The 14,998-nt window shown below is 41.9% G+C and overlaps 1 protein-coding gene, 1 non-coding gene and 1 pseudogene across 2 annotated transcripts in view; 1 reads left to right on the plus strand and 2 right to left on the minus strand.

The window, feature by feature from the left end:
* AVEN (apoptosis and caspase activation inhibitor) overlaps positions 1-14,998 on the minus strand; it is a 179,610-nt gene that overhangs the window by 125,796 nt on the left and 38,816 nt on the right. The window contains exon 2 of the mRNA XM_054716381.1: positions 2,828-3,005. Coding sequence (XP_054572356.1) covers positions 2,828-3,005 — 178 coding nt within the window. The remainder of the gene's footprint in view (positions 1-2,827; positions 3,006-14,998) is intronic.
* Positions 204-305, minus strand: LOC114232059 (U6 spliceosomal RNA). The gene has a single exon (XR_003618108.2). It is a non-coding gene; the product is annotated as a U6 spliceosomal RNA (small nuclear RNA).
* Positions 8,782-8,913, plus strand: LOC129149220 (U2 spliceosomal RNA; annotated as a pseudogene).

Here is a 14,998-nt window from a genome sequence, read left to right on the forward strand (position 1 = left end):
CAAATATATATATATACATATTTTTACACACACATATATATATATACCTGACACCCAAACCATGCCAGGTTTAAGTTATAAATAAATGCTAAAATAAATAACCAAGACCATAAGCCAATGTGCATAACTGCTGCCTTAGACTAGAATTCTGAATCGCCTTCAAACATTTATGCAGGTTTTTTTTTCCATTACAGTTGACATTCAAAACTATGGAATGCTTCACGAATTTTCGTATCATCCTTGCCCAGAGGCCATGCTAATCTCTGTATCGTTCCAATTTTGGTACATGTGCCGCCCAAGAGAACAGTCTGCAGTATCTTTTAGTGCCAGATACTGTCGTGGCAATTGACTGCACAATTGATTCCATTAAATCCACAGGTAGTCCACATGTTAATTTTATTGCACTACCTCAATTTTCCCGGAAATCTTTAAGCAGAACAACTGATAAAAATTGAAGCTAACCAGCACACATTTCATATTTCTCCAACCTTGAATAAAAGTGCTTTTAGACCCATAATTGGCCAAAATGCAGATAACAAGAGAAAAATACTCATCTGAGTGGCAAAAAGATGAGTCACCAGGCCCTGAACAGTCAATGAGTTGGATGCCATCAGCAATCCTCTACCTAAGGTGGTTACACTGTGTGCCCCTTACACATAATGACACCAGACTGAGCCCGCTCTTCTGACTCACACTAATACTCGCTCCACTTACCTCTTTCTTTCCAACTAATACGCTGGGAGAGAACTCATCACTTTATAACTCTTAGTCTGGTTCAGGCACTCAAAATATACAGGCAGACCGGAAAAAAGGCAGAACTCTAAAGCAACATAAAGGTTGGGGAGCAGGGAATTCAAAACAAACTGAAAATATTATTTTTATATTATCTCACTGCTTCTCCCATCTTAATCCTTTAAATTTTTTTTAACCTGGCAATATTTTTATTGAGGTAATTGTAGATTCACATCTATAATAATCTATAATAATAAAAGCATAATATGCTAAATAGACCAGATGTCCTTCTGGACGACCTTCCTGATGAAGCCGGGCTGCAAGGGAAGCCAGGGTCCCAGGTGCCAGAGGGAAGCCGGCGCCGGCAGCCGGGGGAAGGAAGGCCTACTCTTACACGAATTTTTGTGCATCAGGCTTCTAGTACAGTTATAAGAAATAATACAGAGAAATCTCATATGCTTGGCCCAGTTTCCTCCAATGATAACATTTTGTAAAACTACAGTATACTATCACCTCCAGGATATGGACATGACACAGGCAGAATCCACCAATCTTATTCAGACTTCCCCTGGTTCATTTGCCCTCACTTGGGTGTGTGTGCGGGTGTGTGTGTGTGTGTGTGTGTGTGTGTGTGTGTGTAAGTTCTACACAATTTTATCACTTGCACAGATGGAGCACCACAAGGCTCCAACATACTGCCCTTTTATAACCACATTCACCTCCCACCCTCCCATCCCTAACCCCTAAAAACCACTAGTCTGTCCTCCATTCATCCTTCAATTTCTTATGTCCCATCCTACAGGGAGTGGCCATCTATAAAACCAGCCCTGCCCCATTATCTCCTGTAACTACCCTCCAGTTCCACATCGATGAGAGTCAACACAGCTGGCCCTAGAAGGAATGAGATTTTTACCCTAATGAAAGAGAAGACTGTTCAAACCAAAAAAGGAAAGTTTTGGTATTCAGGTGTATATGTCTCCAATATGTGCATATCCACTAACATGCACATTTCTGGCTATAAAATAAGGAAAAAAATATCATATATTCTAGAAACTCTATAAAGCTTTTTATAAACATAAGGACCAATTCCTCTGAAATCAAAGAAAACCCTGCTGTTTCTCAGACTGCCCACTTGAGAGGAGTATAGTTCAGCATTTTTCATTTCTATGAAGACTATTATCCACTTCAACGGCAACTTAACCCTTTGCACTCGCTTGCTTTTTTCTCGATTCCTTTATTCTACTCGGGATTTAATTTTTTAAATACCCCAGATTTTACAAAGCGCAGCAGTAGAATAAAAAACTGGAGTTTCTTTTCATACAAACTTATTTATTTGGATTTTTTTATATTTCAAATTATTGATACATTCAAAGAGTAACTTTAATCTCTATAATTTTTCATGGTGTGATATTTTTTGAAACATTCACCCACATGAAGACCTGGTTTACATTCACATGTTTCGCAAATATAAATCGTCTCTCTTCTTCCTCCTTTGATTTTTCTGTTAGAACAAACAACACAATCTTTGTGTTTTTTGTTAGGGTGAGGTGTGATTATGGAGCTTTCCATCTAAACGTTGTTCTAAGTTAGTGGATAATAATCTACCCCTGGAAGTTAGTGTACCATCTCTGAATTCTCCAACAAGATCATGTACTAGTTTCCTAATAAATTTCACATGCATTATCGGTTTTTCATTTTTTCTTTTTCGGCATCAGTTGAGACGGCATTTACATTTTACTTGTCCTTTCATGATAATGAAAACAAGAAAAGATACTGGAAAAATAGACAAAAATCCTCCTTCCCCCCGCGGTGAAACTACGTGTCAAGTGAGGCTCGACATACGAGCTGCTACCGATGCTAACCGTGTCGAGTCACACTCGACATCCGAGTGCAAAAGGTTAAGTCATTACATCAGCACACGGAAACTCTGCCTTCCACATAGAGAAACACCATTCTATCCTTGCAAGCCATTAGACACACTGTCCTTTATCTGGATTTAAAAATCCAAGGGACAAAAGATGTGACTTAAAAAGGAACATCAATGTCTCTGCAACGTTCATGGCACAACCAGTGTGTGAGCAATTGAAATTCATACCTGCAGAGCTGAGGAGAACACTGAAGTCCGTCCCCCTCTGCGATTCTCCACTTTCATTATCGACTTCTTTTTCAGTATCTTGATATCGATCCCAGTTAGAGACTATCTTTCTCTTAGAATAATTTCCCTGTTCATCATTCTCTTCTCCATAGGTCTCTGCATCACTGCCATCTTCAACCTGCAATCATTGGAGAAAATCAATACATAGTCAATGTAAATCTTGACCTCAGTAGCCTCAGCAGGAGTACAAGGTATCACATTAGAGAGCACATTACTGACCGAGCTCTCTGAGGATAGTTAAGTAATATTTCAAGATAATCCCATTACACCAGAGTGTACTTTCAGGGTAAATTTTCACTTAGCTTTGAAAAGGAAATCTGGCAAGTTCCTACTTTAAAATTTGTGTGACTGATCTCTCTCAAGTCCACCCCACTGTATCCTACTTCAATAGTTGTTTCCTCCTACCGAAATAATCAAGGCTGTAAGAGTGTTAAACTCAAAGGACTTCAGGATAGAAACGGACCCTTTCAATTTACAGATTTTACAAACATTCCATAAATATGTTATATTGTAAACTTTAAATGGGAACCCTGCTCAGATGCATTCTACAGAACAGTTTCCTGTCTTAGGCATTCAAAGGTTGAGAGAGAATGCAGAATGTGAGAAATTATTAAAAATAAAGGGCCTAGTTTCTTCAATAAATAAATTGAAAGGGAAAGAATGGTGGAGAAGGAACATAACCAGTTGTGATGTCGGGAACTTATCTGAACTCTGATTCAAACAATATAATTAGAGAAAATCACTTATGAGACAAGTGAAGAAAGGTGAGCAATGACTGCATATTTGATTATAATAAGTATATTATTTTATTTATATATTTAGTATTGTGTGTTATGTTTTTATCTTTCATAACTAAATAGTGAACTATTTATGAATGAAAATAAATGATGTGGGATTTACTTCAAATAATGGGTGGAAAGGAATGGTGGGTACAGATTAAATAAACTGGGCATAACTGATCATTGCTAAAGCCAGATGATGGGAACATAAAAATTCATTATGTTATTCTATCTACTTTTCTATGTGTTTAATATTTTCCATAATAAAAAAGTAAAGAAAAGAGAGATGCATATAGGATCTAAAGTCCAGTTCAAAAAAGTATCCTAAAAATTATAAAATCTTATCAAGGAAAAAACTTGTGAAATATACTAAAACAACCCATCTGTACAGGATGAGTAAGCATATATTTTTTAAAAATAAGTTTGTGTCAACACAGAAACAGGACATGCAAAAACTTGGGAGGGGAAAACAAGCAAAAAATAATATATGAAACCCCATCATCCCATCACCTGAAAGTACCACTACTGACACTTTATTGCATGTATTTCCAGATTTTTTTTCTGTCTATATATTTTTCTATCTATATACTATTTTTTGGTAACCAGATTTTTCTCATCAATATTTTGAAAAGAAAATCTGGTGAGTTCCGACCTCTCCATTTCAGTAAATTTTATTTCATATGACATCTAGACTATTTCCAAATTTCCCTAACCCCCAAAATTCCTTTACAGCTGGCTTACCCAAGTCAGTATCCTATTCAAGACCATGCACTGTATCAAATTGTTTGTCCCTTAAGTCTCTTTGAATATAGCACATCTCTATTTTTATGATATTGGTTTACTGAGTCAGGCAGAAGGACTCATCTTCTGTCTGACTGCTTCCCTATAGTGCTTGCTTGTAGATTAGTTTCTAGGAAATATCAAATTTTAAAAATCTAACTGCCCAATGGAGTCATGTTCAAGTGTGGGGTTTTTTTTGGCTAAAATACATCATAGAGGGTGCTCTGAACTTTATAAAACATTACATCAAATGACAGATGATAAAAGGCTAAGCCCACATAAGTAATATAAGAATAACCAATGAGTTTGGGTAATGAAGACTGACCCACCCACTATGTTTTCACCCTTGCATCTAGGAATTTCTCTGTGTGGTATTATTTGTTCCACTAAAAATTTCTAGTTACCCATCAACCACTCACCTAACAGATTTAATGTTAGTCAGTAATCCTCAATTCAAATTGCATACGTTTTCATGAAACGCTGAAATAACTGAGCTTCCAAGATCACTCTCAGCCCTCAAATATCACCATAAGCTTCCTTGACAGCACAAAAACAAAAATGGCAATCTACATTATAACCTAGGCATTGCAAAGACTGCCTGAACCCTAGAGCTTTCCTGTCATTACTAGAAGTTTCTCAGAAAGAAAAGATGCTAGCAGATGAAAGGCATGTGACTGAATGAGATATGCTATATAAATAACAAATACCAGGGACATTCTAAAGAAAATAGCTTTGTAGCTAATAAGAATTTGGGGGCTAGAACTAGAGCTGAAAATACTAGAAAGGTTTAATCTGGGAAAATCCAATATTCTTTTGTTGGCCCACTGGGTAATCAGAGTTCAGAGACTTCCCCAGTTAATACAAAACTTCTGAACATAGGTATAACACATGGCAAAAATGTAAACCTGGACAAAGTAATTAGCTTGATATGAAAGAGGGCTCTGATCTGAAACACCTAAGGAACTATGAACTCAATGAAACAAGCACTGACATGGGAGGCAGGAGACCTAGACAGAATTAATGGCCCTGCCATCATCATCATTTAATATTAACCAAATGTTTGTAATAGGCTGGACTTCACAGAATTGGATACTCACTAATCCCCAACTTAGAAAAAGCACTGACAAGGATCTCATTACCCCCACCAACCGCAGTAACAAGGACGGTTGTCATTAGCCTCCATCACAAGAGGGTAGTAAGAAGTAATGAAGGTTAGAAGACATTTGATGTAACTTAGAAAAAGGTGTATCTTAAAAACTCCTAAAGATTTTATGTTTGGTTCCTTTTGCAAAGATCTGAGATAAAATACTGATGAATGCAATGTGAAAACTATAAATATACAGACAGCATTATTATACTAACATCATCATTCTGAAACGTGTCTGGTATACACTAAAAACTATAAGACATTGATGAAAGAAATTAAAGAAGACACAAATGGAAAGATAGTCTGTGCTCATGGACTGGAAAAAATAATATTGTTAAAATATCCATATTACCCAAAGCAATCTACAGATTCAATGTAATCTCTCTCAAAATTCCAAAGGCATTTTTCACAGAAATAGAACAAACAATCTTAAAATCTGTATGGAACCACAAAAGACCTCAAATAGCCAAAACAATCTGAGAAAGAAAAACACCAGACCCTATTACAAAGCTATTGTAATCAAACAGTATAGTACTGGCATAAAAACACACTAATGGTCAACTAATTTATGAAAAAGGAGCCAAGACTATATAATAGGGGAAGGACAGTCTTTTAATAAATAGTACTAGGAAAACTGCACAGCACACCATACACAAAAATCAACTCAAAATGAATTAAAGACTTGAAAGTGAGACCTGAAACCACAAAACTCCTGGAAGAAAACATAGCTCAGAGGCTCCCTGACATCAGTTTTGGCAGTGATGTTTTGGATATGACACCAAAAGCAAAGGCAACGAAAGCAAAAATAAACAAATGGGACTACATCAAACAAAAAAGCTGCTGCACAGCAAAGAAAATCATCAGCAAATTGAAAATGGAACCTAAAAAGTAGGAAAAAATATTTGCAAATCATGTATCTGATACGGCCTCTACTCCCATAACTGATTTTAAAAGCAATTTTATAAAACAATGTGTGCATAATTATATTTCTACATGTTATAGGCCCAACAATACATTTGCAAATACCTGCTCATGGGAGGTAGCTGGGAGCAAAACTGTACTGGACTAAGGAAATGACTCCATATGGAAACTTAAATACACAGAAACAAATGAACAAAACTAGAAATCCTATATAATAAAAGCCTAGGTGGCGTCATGCACGACATCGCCACAAGATGGCCACACTCACGTCATCACAAGATGGCCACAAGTTGGCCGCCACAAGATAGCCGCCACAAAATGGCCACCAAAAGATGGCCGGCAAGGGAGGGCAGTTGGGAGTGACCAGACTTGCAGGGCAGTTGGGGGCAATCAGGCCGACAGGGGAGGGCAGTTGGGGCTATCAGGCCGCCCGGGGAGGGCAATTGGGGGTGATCAGGCCGGCAGGAGAGTGCAGTTGGGGGTGATCAGGCCGGCAGGGGAGGGCAGTTGGGAGCAATCAGGCCAGCAGGGGAGGGCAGTTGGGAGTGATCAGGCCTGCAGGGGAGCAGCTATGCGTCAATCAGGCCGACAGGGGAACGGTTAGGGGGCGATCAGGCTGGCAGGCAGAAGTGGTTAGGGGCAATCAGGCAGGCATGCAGGCGAGCGGTTAGGAGCCAGCAGTCCCGGATTGTGAGAGGGATGTCCCTGGGATTGGGCCTAAACCGGCAGTCGGACATCCCCCAAGTGGTCCCAGATTGGAGAGGGTGCAGGCCGGGCTGAGGAACACCCCCCGACCATGCATGTATTTCGTGCACCAGGCCTCTAGTAGGAAAATAAAAAGGCTAATATAACAAAAGTTATAAGTACATGCTTACTCTTCTTCTCTCATAGCTTTTAAAAGATATAAAATTGAAAATAAAAAGCTTTTTCACAGCAAAAGAAACCATTAACAAAACAACAAGAAGGCCTACTGCATGGGAGAACATATTTGCAAATGGCATCACTGATAAAGGTTTGATCTCCAACATCTACATGCAGCTTATACAACTTAATAAAAGGAAGATAAATGATCCAATAAAGAAATGGGCAACAGACCTAAATAGAAGCTTTTCAAAAGAAGACAGAAGGAAGGCCAAGAGACACATGAAAACATGCTCAACGTCACTAATTATCCGAGAGATGCAAATCAAAACAACAATGCGGTACCATCTCACACCTGTCAGAATGGCTATCATCAACAAATCAACAAACGACAAGTGTTGGCGAGGATGCGGAGAAAAAGGAACCCTCGTGCACTGCTGGTGGGAATGCAGACTGGTGCAGCCACTGTGGAGAACAGTATGGAGCTTCCTCAAAAAACTGAAAATGGAACTCCCATTTGACCCAGTAATCCCACTCCTGGGAATATATCCAAAGAAACTAGAAACACCAATCAGAAAGGATATATGCACCCCTATATTCATAGCAGCACAATTCACCATAGCTAAGATTTGGAAACAGCCTAGGTGCCCGTCAGCAGATGACTGGATCAGAAAACTGTGGTACATCTACACAATGAATACTATGCTGCCATAAAAAAGAAGGAATTCTCATCATTTGCAGCAACCTGGATGGAAATGGAGAACATTATGTTAAGTGAAATAAGTCAGTCAATGAAAGAAAAATACCACATGATCTCACTCATTTATGGGTAATAAAGAACATTATAAACTTGAACAAAAAGATAGATACAGAGACAGTAAAGCATCAAACAGACTGTCAAATTACAGGGGGAAAGTTAGGGAGAGGTGGGGGAGATAAGAGATCAATCAAAGGACTTGTATGCATGCATATAAGCATAACCAATGGATGCAAAACTCTGGGGGGTGAGGGCATATATGGGAGGGGGGTGGGGGGAGGCAATGGTAAAATATGTACACATATAATACCTTAATAAAAAAAATTGGAAAAAAAATAAAAAATAAAAATAAAAAATAAATAAATAAATAAAAGATATAAAATTGCATAAGGTAAGAATTATAACAATGTATTGTTGGTTTTATTACATACAGATGTAATGTGTATTAACAATACCATAAAAAAGAGAAAGGGGAACAGTCTATATAGGAGTAATGTTCCTTTATCTTATTGGAATTAAGTATAAATCTAAAGCAGATTCTGATAAGCTAAAATGTATACAGTACATTTTGCACATTTATATAAGAAATGACTGAAAAGTGAAAAAATAACTAAAGAAATTAAAATGTTACATTAAAAATATTCACTTCATCGCTTCTCGGCCTTTTGGCTAAGATCAAGTGTAGTATCTGTTCTTATCAGTTTAAAAATATTCACTTCATGTCCAGATGGTGTGGCTCAGTGGTTGAGCGTCGATCTGTTGAGGTGACAGTTCAATTCCCAGTCAGGGCACATGTCCAGGTTGTGGGCTCAATCCCCAGAAGGGGGCATGCAGGAGGCAGCCAATCAATGATTCTCTCTCATCATTAATGTTTCTATCTCTCTCTCCCTCTCCCTTCCTCTCTGAAATCAATAAAAAATATACTTTTTAAAAAATACTCACTTCATGCAAAAGGAGAGAGGAACAAAATATACATGAGACAGAGAAAACAAAAGATAAAAAGGCAGACAAATATTCAACTATATCAATAACACTAAATGTGAACAGAATAGACAATTCAATCAAAAAGCAGGTACTGACAGAATGAATATTTTAAAATACAACTTATGAGTTCTATAGGAGACACATTAAATTTGAAGACAGAAATGTCATTATAATGAAGTATAAATGAGAAAAAATTTCACGCCAATAGTATGCAAGAGAGCTATAGTGACTACACAAATATAAGAAACTAGGGAGGCCGCACGCCCCTAGGTCAGGGTGAGGCTGGATCCCAGGACCGGGTGAGGCCGCGCGCTCCTGGGTCCGGGTGAGACCAAACCAAAGGGAGTCGGACCTGCATTACCACATTTGTCCACCATCCAGAGCTGAAAAGTCAGTGCCAACATGTACACATAAGGAACTGGTGGACATTGAAATTAGGTCTCTAAAGAACTGTTGGTCCAGAAAGAAACTCACTACAGACTGATTCATTTGCCGTCAGCATAACTATTATTGCTCGTCTCACATTCGGTTCTTATATTTCTAGTAACACATGATCTCACTCATTTAGGGGAAATGATGAACAACATAGACTGATGAACAAGAACAGACCCAGAAACAAGGAGGCATCGATCGGACTGTCGGGCCTCAGAGGGAGGGTAGGGGAAGGTGGGGGTAGGGGGGAGAAATCAACCAAAAGACTTGTGTGCATGCATACGAGCCTAACCAATGGTTAAGGACAACAGGAGGGTGGGGGCATCCGTGGGGAGGGGTGTGGGATGGGAATGGGGGGAAGAGGACAAATATGCGACACCTTAATCAATAAAGAAATAAAAAAAAATTTTTAAAATATATATATAAGAAACTAGAGGCCTGGTGCACGTGCACCAGCAGGGTCCCTCGGCCTGGCCTGTGGGATCGGGCCGAAACCGGCTCTCCAACATCCCCTGAGGGGTCCCAGATTGCAAGAGGGCACAGGCCAAGCCGAGGGACCCCACTAGTGCACGATCAGGGCTGGGGAGGAATGTGGGAGGTTGGCCAGCCAGGGAGGGACCTCAGGAGGGCTCCAGAGTGTGTCTGGCCCATCTCGCTCAGTCCTGATCAGCCAGACCCCAGCAGCAAGCTAACCTACTGGTTAGAGCGTCTGCCCCCTGGTGGTCAGTGCACGTCACAGCAAGTGGTTGAGCAGCCTTAGCATATCATTAGCATATTACGCTTTGATCGGTTGACCAGACTACCAGACACTTAGCATATTAGGCTTTTATTATATCAGATAATAGACTTTAAGGCAAAATTGTTATAAGAGACAAAGGAGGACATTATCTTACCTTATAATAGACAAATATGCAAACTGACCGCACCTTCGCTACGCCCACCAACCAAGCCACGCCCATCAACCACGCCCACCAGGAAACCGTTGCAGGGATGCTGGGGCCTTGGGCGCCAGCCGGGTGCCTGCTCCGATCACAGGGACCCGGCTGGGGTGCGGTGCGGCGGAGCCCAAGGACCGGAAAGCCGCCCGGGGCTTTCCGGGCCTTGGGCGCCAGCCGGGTGCGTGCTCCGATCGGAGCAGGGACCCGGCTGGGGTGCGGCGGAGCCCAAGGGCTTTCCGGGCCTTGGGCGCCAGCCGGGTGCGTGCTCCGATCGGAGCAGGGACCCGGCTGGGGTGCGGTGCGGCCGAGCCCATGGACCGGAAAGCCACCCGGGGCTTTCCGGGCCTTGGGCGCCAGCCGGGTGCCTACTCCGATCGCAGGGACCTGGCTGGGGGCGGAGCCCATGGACCGGAAAGCCGCCCAGGGCTTTCCGGGCCATGGGCGCCAGCCGGGTGCCTGCGATCGGAGCAGGGACCCGGCTGGGGTGCGGCGGAGCCCAAGGGCTTTCCGGGCCTTGGGCGCCAGCCGGGTGCCTGCTCCGATGGCAGGAGCAAGCTGACCTAGGGGTCTGCTCCTGCAATCGGGTCGCAGGGACGCTGGGTGCAGCTGAGCCCAAGGCCACCGCCCAGGGCCAAGCCCGGACCCTGAAAGAAGGTAGAAGGCGGTGGCCACAGCCAAGGCCTGGGTCCCCGGTGCCGGCAGAAAACTGGTGCAGGCAGCCAGGTGAATGAAGGTCTATTGCACGAATCTTCATGCAAACGGGCTACTAGTACAAAAATAAAAGGGTCCATGTTCCTAAAAGACATAATTATACACATAGAAACATATGCTACTAACAATAAAACCCCAAAATCTATAATAATAAAAGTGTAATATACTAATTAGACTGGATGGCCAAACAGTGGAATGACCATCTGAAAGACCTTCTGGACGACCATCCGGGACCACACTATGACACCCATCGGCGCCAGGCCAGCCAAGGCGGGTGCGATGCGATTGGTCAGGGGCTCGGCCATCACCCCATGATCGCCCCACAGAGGGAGGCCCAGTTCACCAACCGGCGGGACAATCAATCAGGGGGCTCCACAATCGCCCCAAAGACGGAGGCCCAGGCCACCAACCGGCGGGCTGAGGTGGGTGGGCGGGGCCTCCCTCTGTGAGGGAAGCCTGGGTCCCAGATGCCAGAGGGAAGCCAGTGCCAGCAGCCAGGGGAAGGAAAGCCTACTCTTGCACGAATTTTGTGCCTCAGGCCTCTAGTAGATAGATAAAGCAGAAACTGACAGAACTGAAGGGAGAAACAGTACAAGTATAACACTAGCTGGAACTTCGACATCCCACTTTCAATAATGGATAGGACAAATAGACAAAAGGTACTCTATGCACAACAGAACCAATAAAAAGATGCATTCACTGAAGCTGTGGTCCTATTTAATGTACAACAATTTACATTAATTTACAGTCTGCTTAATTTAACTGGCCAGCCTTTGAACAGTATGTTTGGGCAACATTCTTTTTAAAATATCCTCTATCTTTTCTTTTAAAAAAGCAACAGTCTGACAAGAGTTATTTAAAAGATGATCTTTCTCATGAAGAGCATTCAGATAAGCCAGTAAAACTTCAGAAGTTACTATTCCTATATAATAAAAGAGTAATATGCAAATAGACCGAACGGCGGAACGACCAGTCGCTATGATGCACACTGACCACCAGGGGGCAGACGCTCAATGCAGGAGCTGCCCTCTGGTGGTCAGTGCGCTCCCACAGGGAGAGCGCCGCTCAGGCAGAAGCCGGGCTCATGGCTGGCGAGCACAGCGGCGGTGGCAGGAGCCTCTCCCGCCTCTGCAGCAGTCGGACATCCCCTGAGGGCTCCTGGACTGCGAGAGGGCACAGGCCGGACTGAGGGGGACCCCCCCCTCCCCCGAGAGCACGTATTTCGTGCACTGGGCCTCTAGTAATATATAACAAGAGACAACAGATGCAATTTAAAGCCTTTTGTACTCAGGAACCTAGCTTTTGAAGGTTCTATTTTCCTCTGGAGTAAAGGGCTGCAAAAGGCTTTCCTGCTTTGACCCTAATAAAGAGGTTGAAACAGGCAATCACATTTTTTCAACAGTTTCCTATGTTCCTCACAAAATGTAATTATACCATCGAAGGGAACAAGTGGGATAGAAAGACATGAGCGAGAACACATTTCAGGAAACCCTCCAACACAAAATCACTGGAAACCAAATTCAATTAATGTCAAACATATCCAACCGAAAATGTTACAATGTATATAATTGGAAAATTGTATTAATGCACCCTACTTTAAAATTTTAAATGTTATCAAGCTTTAAAATATATCATTATGTTAATTACCTTTACATTTATAAATCATTTTTTATTGAACTTATTGAAGTGACAGTGGTTAACAAAAATTACACAGGTTTCAGGTATACAATTCTGTAATACATCATCTGTACACTGTATTGTGTGTTCCCCACACCAAGTCACATCTTCCATCATCATTTATCCCCCCTTTCCCCTCTCCTATTCCCCCACCCCCTTTCCCTCTGGTAATCACCATATTGTTGTCTATAAGCAGCAACTGTCGCTTCACTACTTAAAAAATTATCTTTTTAACAATAGAAACTTTCATAAACCATTAAAATTAAAGAGCTCAATGCCCAGCCAGCATGGCTCAGTGGTTATGAACCAGGAGGTCATGATTCGATTCCCAGTTAGGGCACATACCCAGGTTGTGGGCTCGATCCCCAGTGTGGGGCGTGCAGGAGGCAGCGATCAGTGATTCTCTCTCATCATTGATGTTTCTATCTCTCTCTCCCTCTCCCTTCCTCTCTAAAACCAATAAAAATATTTTTTTTAAAAAATTAAAGAGCTCAATAGCAGATTTTGTATTAGAAAAAAGTTCTAGCAAAAACAGCTTTATGTATTTCAATAAGCTAAATGTCAATAAAAATGTATATACTATATATATAGTATACAGGTATACTAAGAAGAATGTTTCCATTAGTCATTGTGTATAAAACACACATTAGAGCATGATCATATTTGAAAAATAGTAAATGCAACATATGGCATACATCTAAATTATCTATTAAGCCTAGAACAATGTACATAGTATTTGAGGTCCAAAATTCTGTGGCCACTAAGAATGAGGGAAAAGCGTTCCAGACTATATTCAAATTCGACTGATAGCAGCTTCTTTCCTTGTCCCTCCCTGTGATCAGCCCCTGGGAGAGAAGAGGGGCACAGGGATCTTATGCCAGAGAATATGGTGCCCCAATCCTCCAAGCAGCTGTTCAGTGACACCTCACAGGCCTCCTCACTCGTCCTGAATCCCTGCATCTTCTTTCCCTAAGTCCTTACATCTGTCTCAGGTGGGTGATTTTGTTTCAGAGAGTTGGCTAAAAATAGGCGGCACAGAAAGGTAATTCTACCATTTGCTGTCAGCCCACGCAAGGGCTAGACTTACTGTAAAGACCTTCAGCGTTTTATGCTTCCATGACTTAAGGGTAGTTTGGAAAATTAAACTGCAGCAATTGGACTAATTGGAGATTTTAAACTATACTCCGTGGAAGTCCTTTTATACGGAGTCCCTGTGGGAAGGAGGGGGAGCAATAGAATCAGGTTGATTTTATCTGTTTTACATCTTGAACCTCATTAAGAATTCAGGCTAGCCTTGGCTGATGGGCTCAGTTGGTTGGAGCATCGGCGTACATATGCCATACACTGAAAGGTTGTGGGTTCAACTGCTGGTCAGGTGTGGGAGGGAACCATGCTCGCTCGCTCGCTCTCTCTCTCTCTCTCTCTCTCTCTCTCCCTCTCCCTCTCTCTTTCTTCTCTCTCTCTCTCTCTCTCTCTCTCTCTCTGGTCAGTAAACATATCCTCAGGTGAGGATTAAAAACAAAAAACCATACTCCCCCACCAGCGCCACTGACAGTTCCCTCTTTCTGCTAAGGAGGCACGTGGGTAGTTCAGGTCACCTTCCTCTTTCACCTCCCCTGGGATTGCAATGCATGAGCTTAATGCTGAAAAGTGGCCAGATTTTCTTTTGACTCCCCTCAGTTAAATTTTCACCTCTCTTATCCACTAGCATAGGACTGGTTTCCTTGGTTACTGAGGTTTTAACCTTCCATTTCCCAGAAAATCACAGACTACTAAATAACTGTTCATCTGGCCAACTTTAAGATTCTCCCCAAAACCCACCACCAGAGGAAGAGAACTTAACTAACATGTAAAGAATTATGGAACCAGAGGGAACCTCGTAGCCCTAGTCCAGCCCTCACGCTGAATTATGTAGAAATCACATTGGGCCGGTCTACCCTATGCCTGCGTCTGTGACTGTGTTCTCTACCCAGATTGACTATATTGCTTCCTTCATAAGCACAAATTCCAATTCCTTAATCATTATCACTGTTTGATCTAAATCTCTTAAATTCCAACAACCTCTTAGTGCTTATAATCAAAAAGGACTCAGCAGATGTGACTTGGCCAGGGCTGCTTCCTTCC

This window comes from Eptesicus fuscus, chromosome 5 (assembly GCF_027574615.1).
Source record: "Eptesicus fuscus isolate TK198812 chromosome 5, DD_ASM_mEF_20220401, whole genome shotgun sequence".
NCBI lineage: Eukaryota > Metazoa > Chordata > Mammalia > Chiroptera > Vespertilionidae > Eptesicus > Eptesicus fuscus.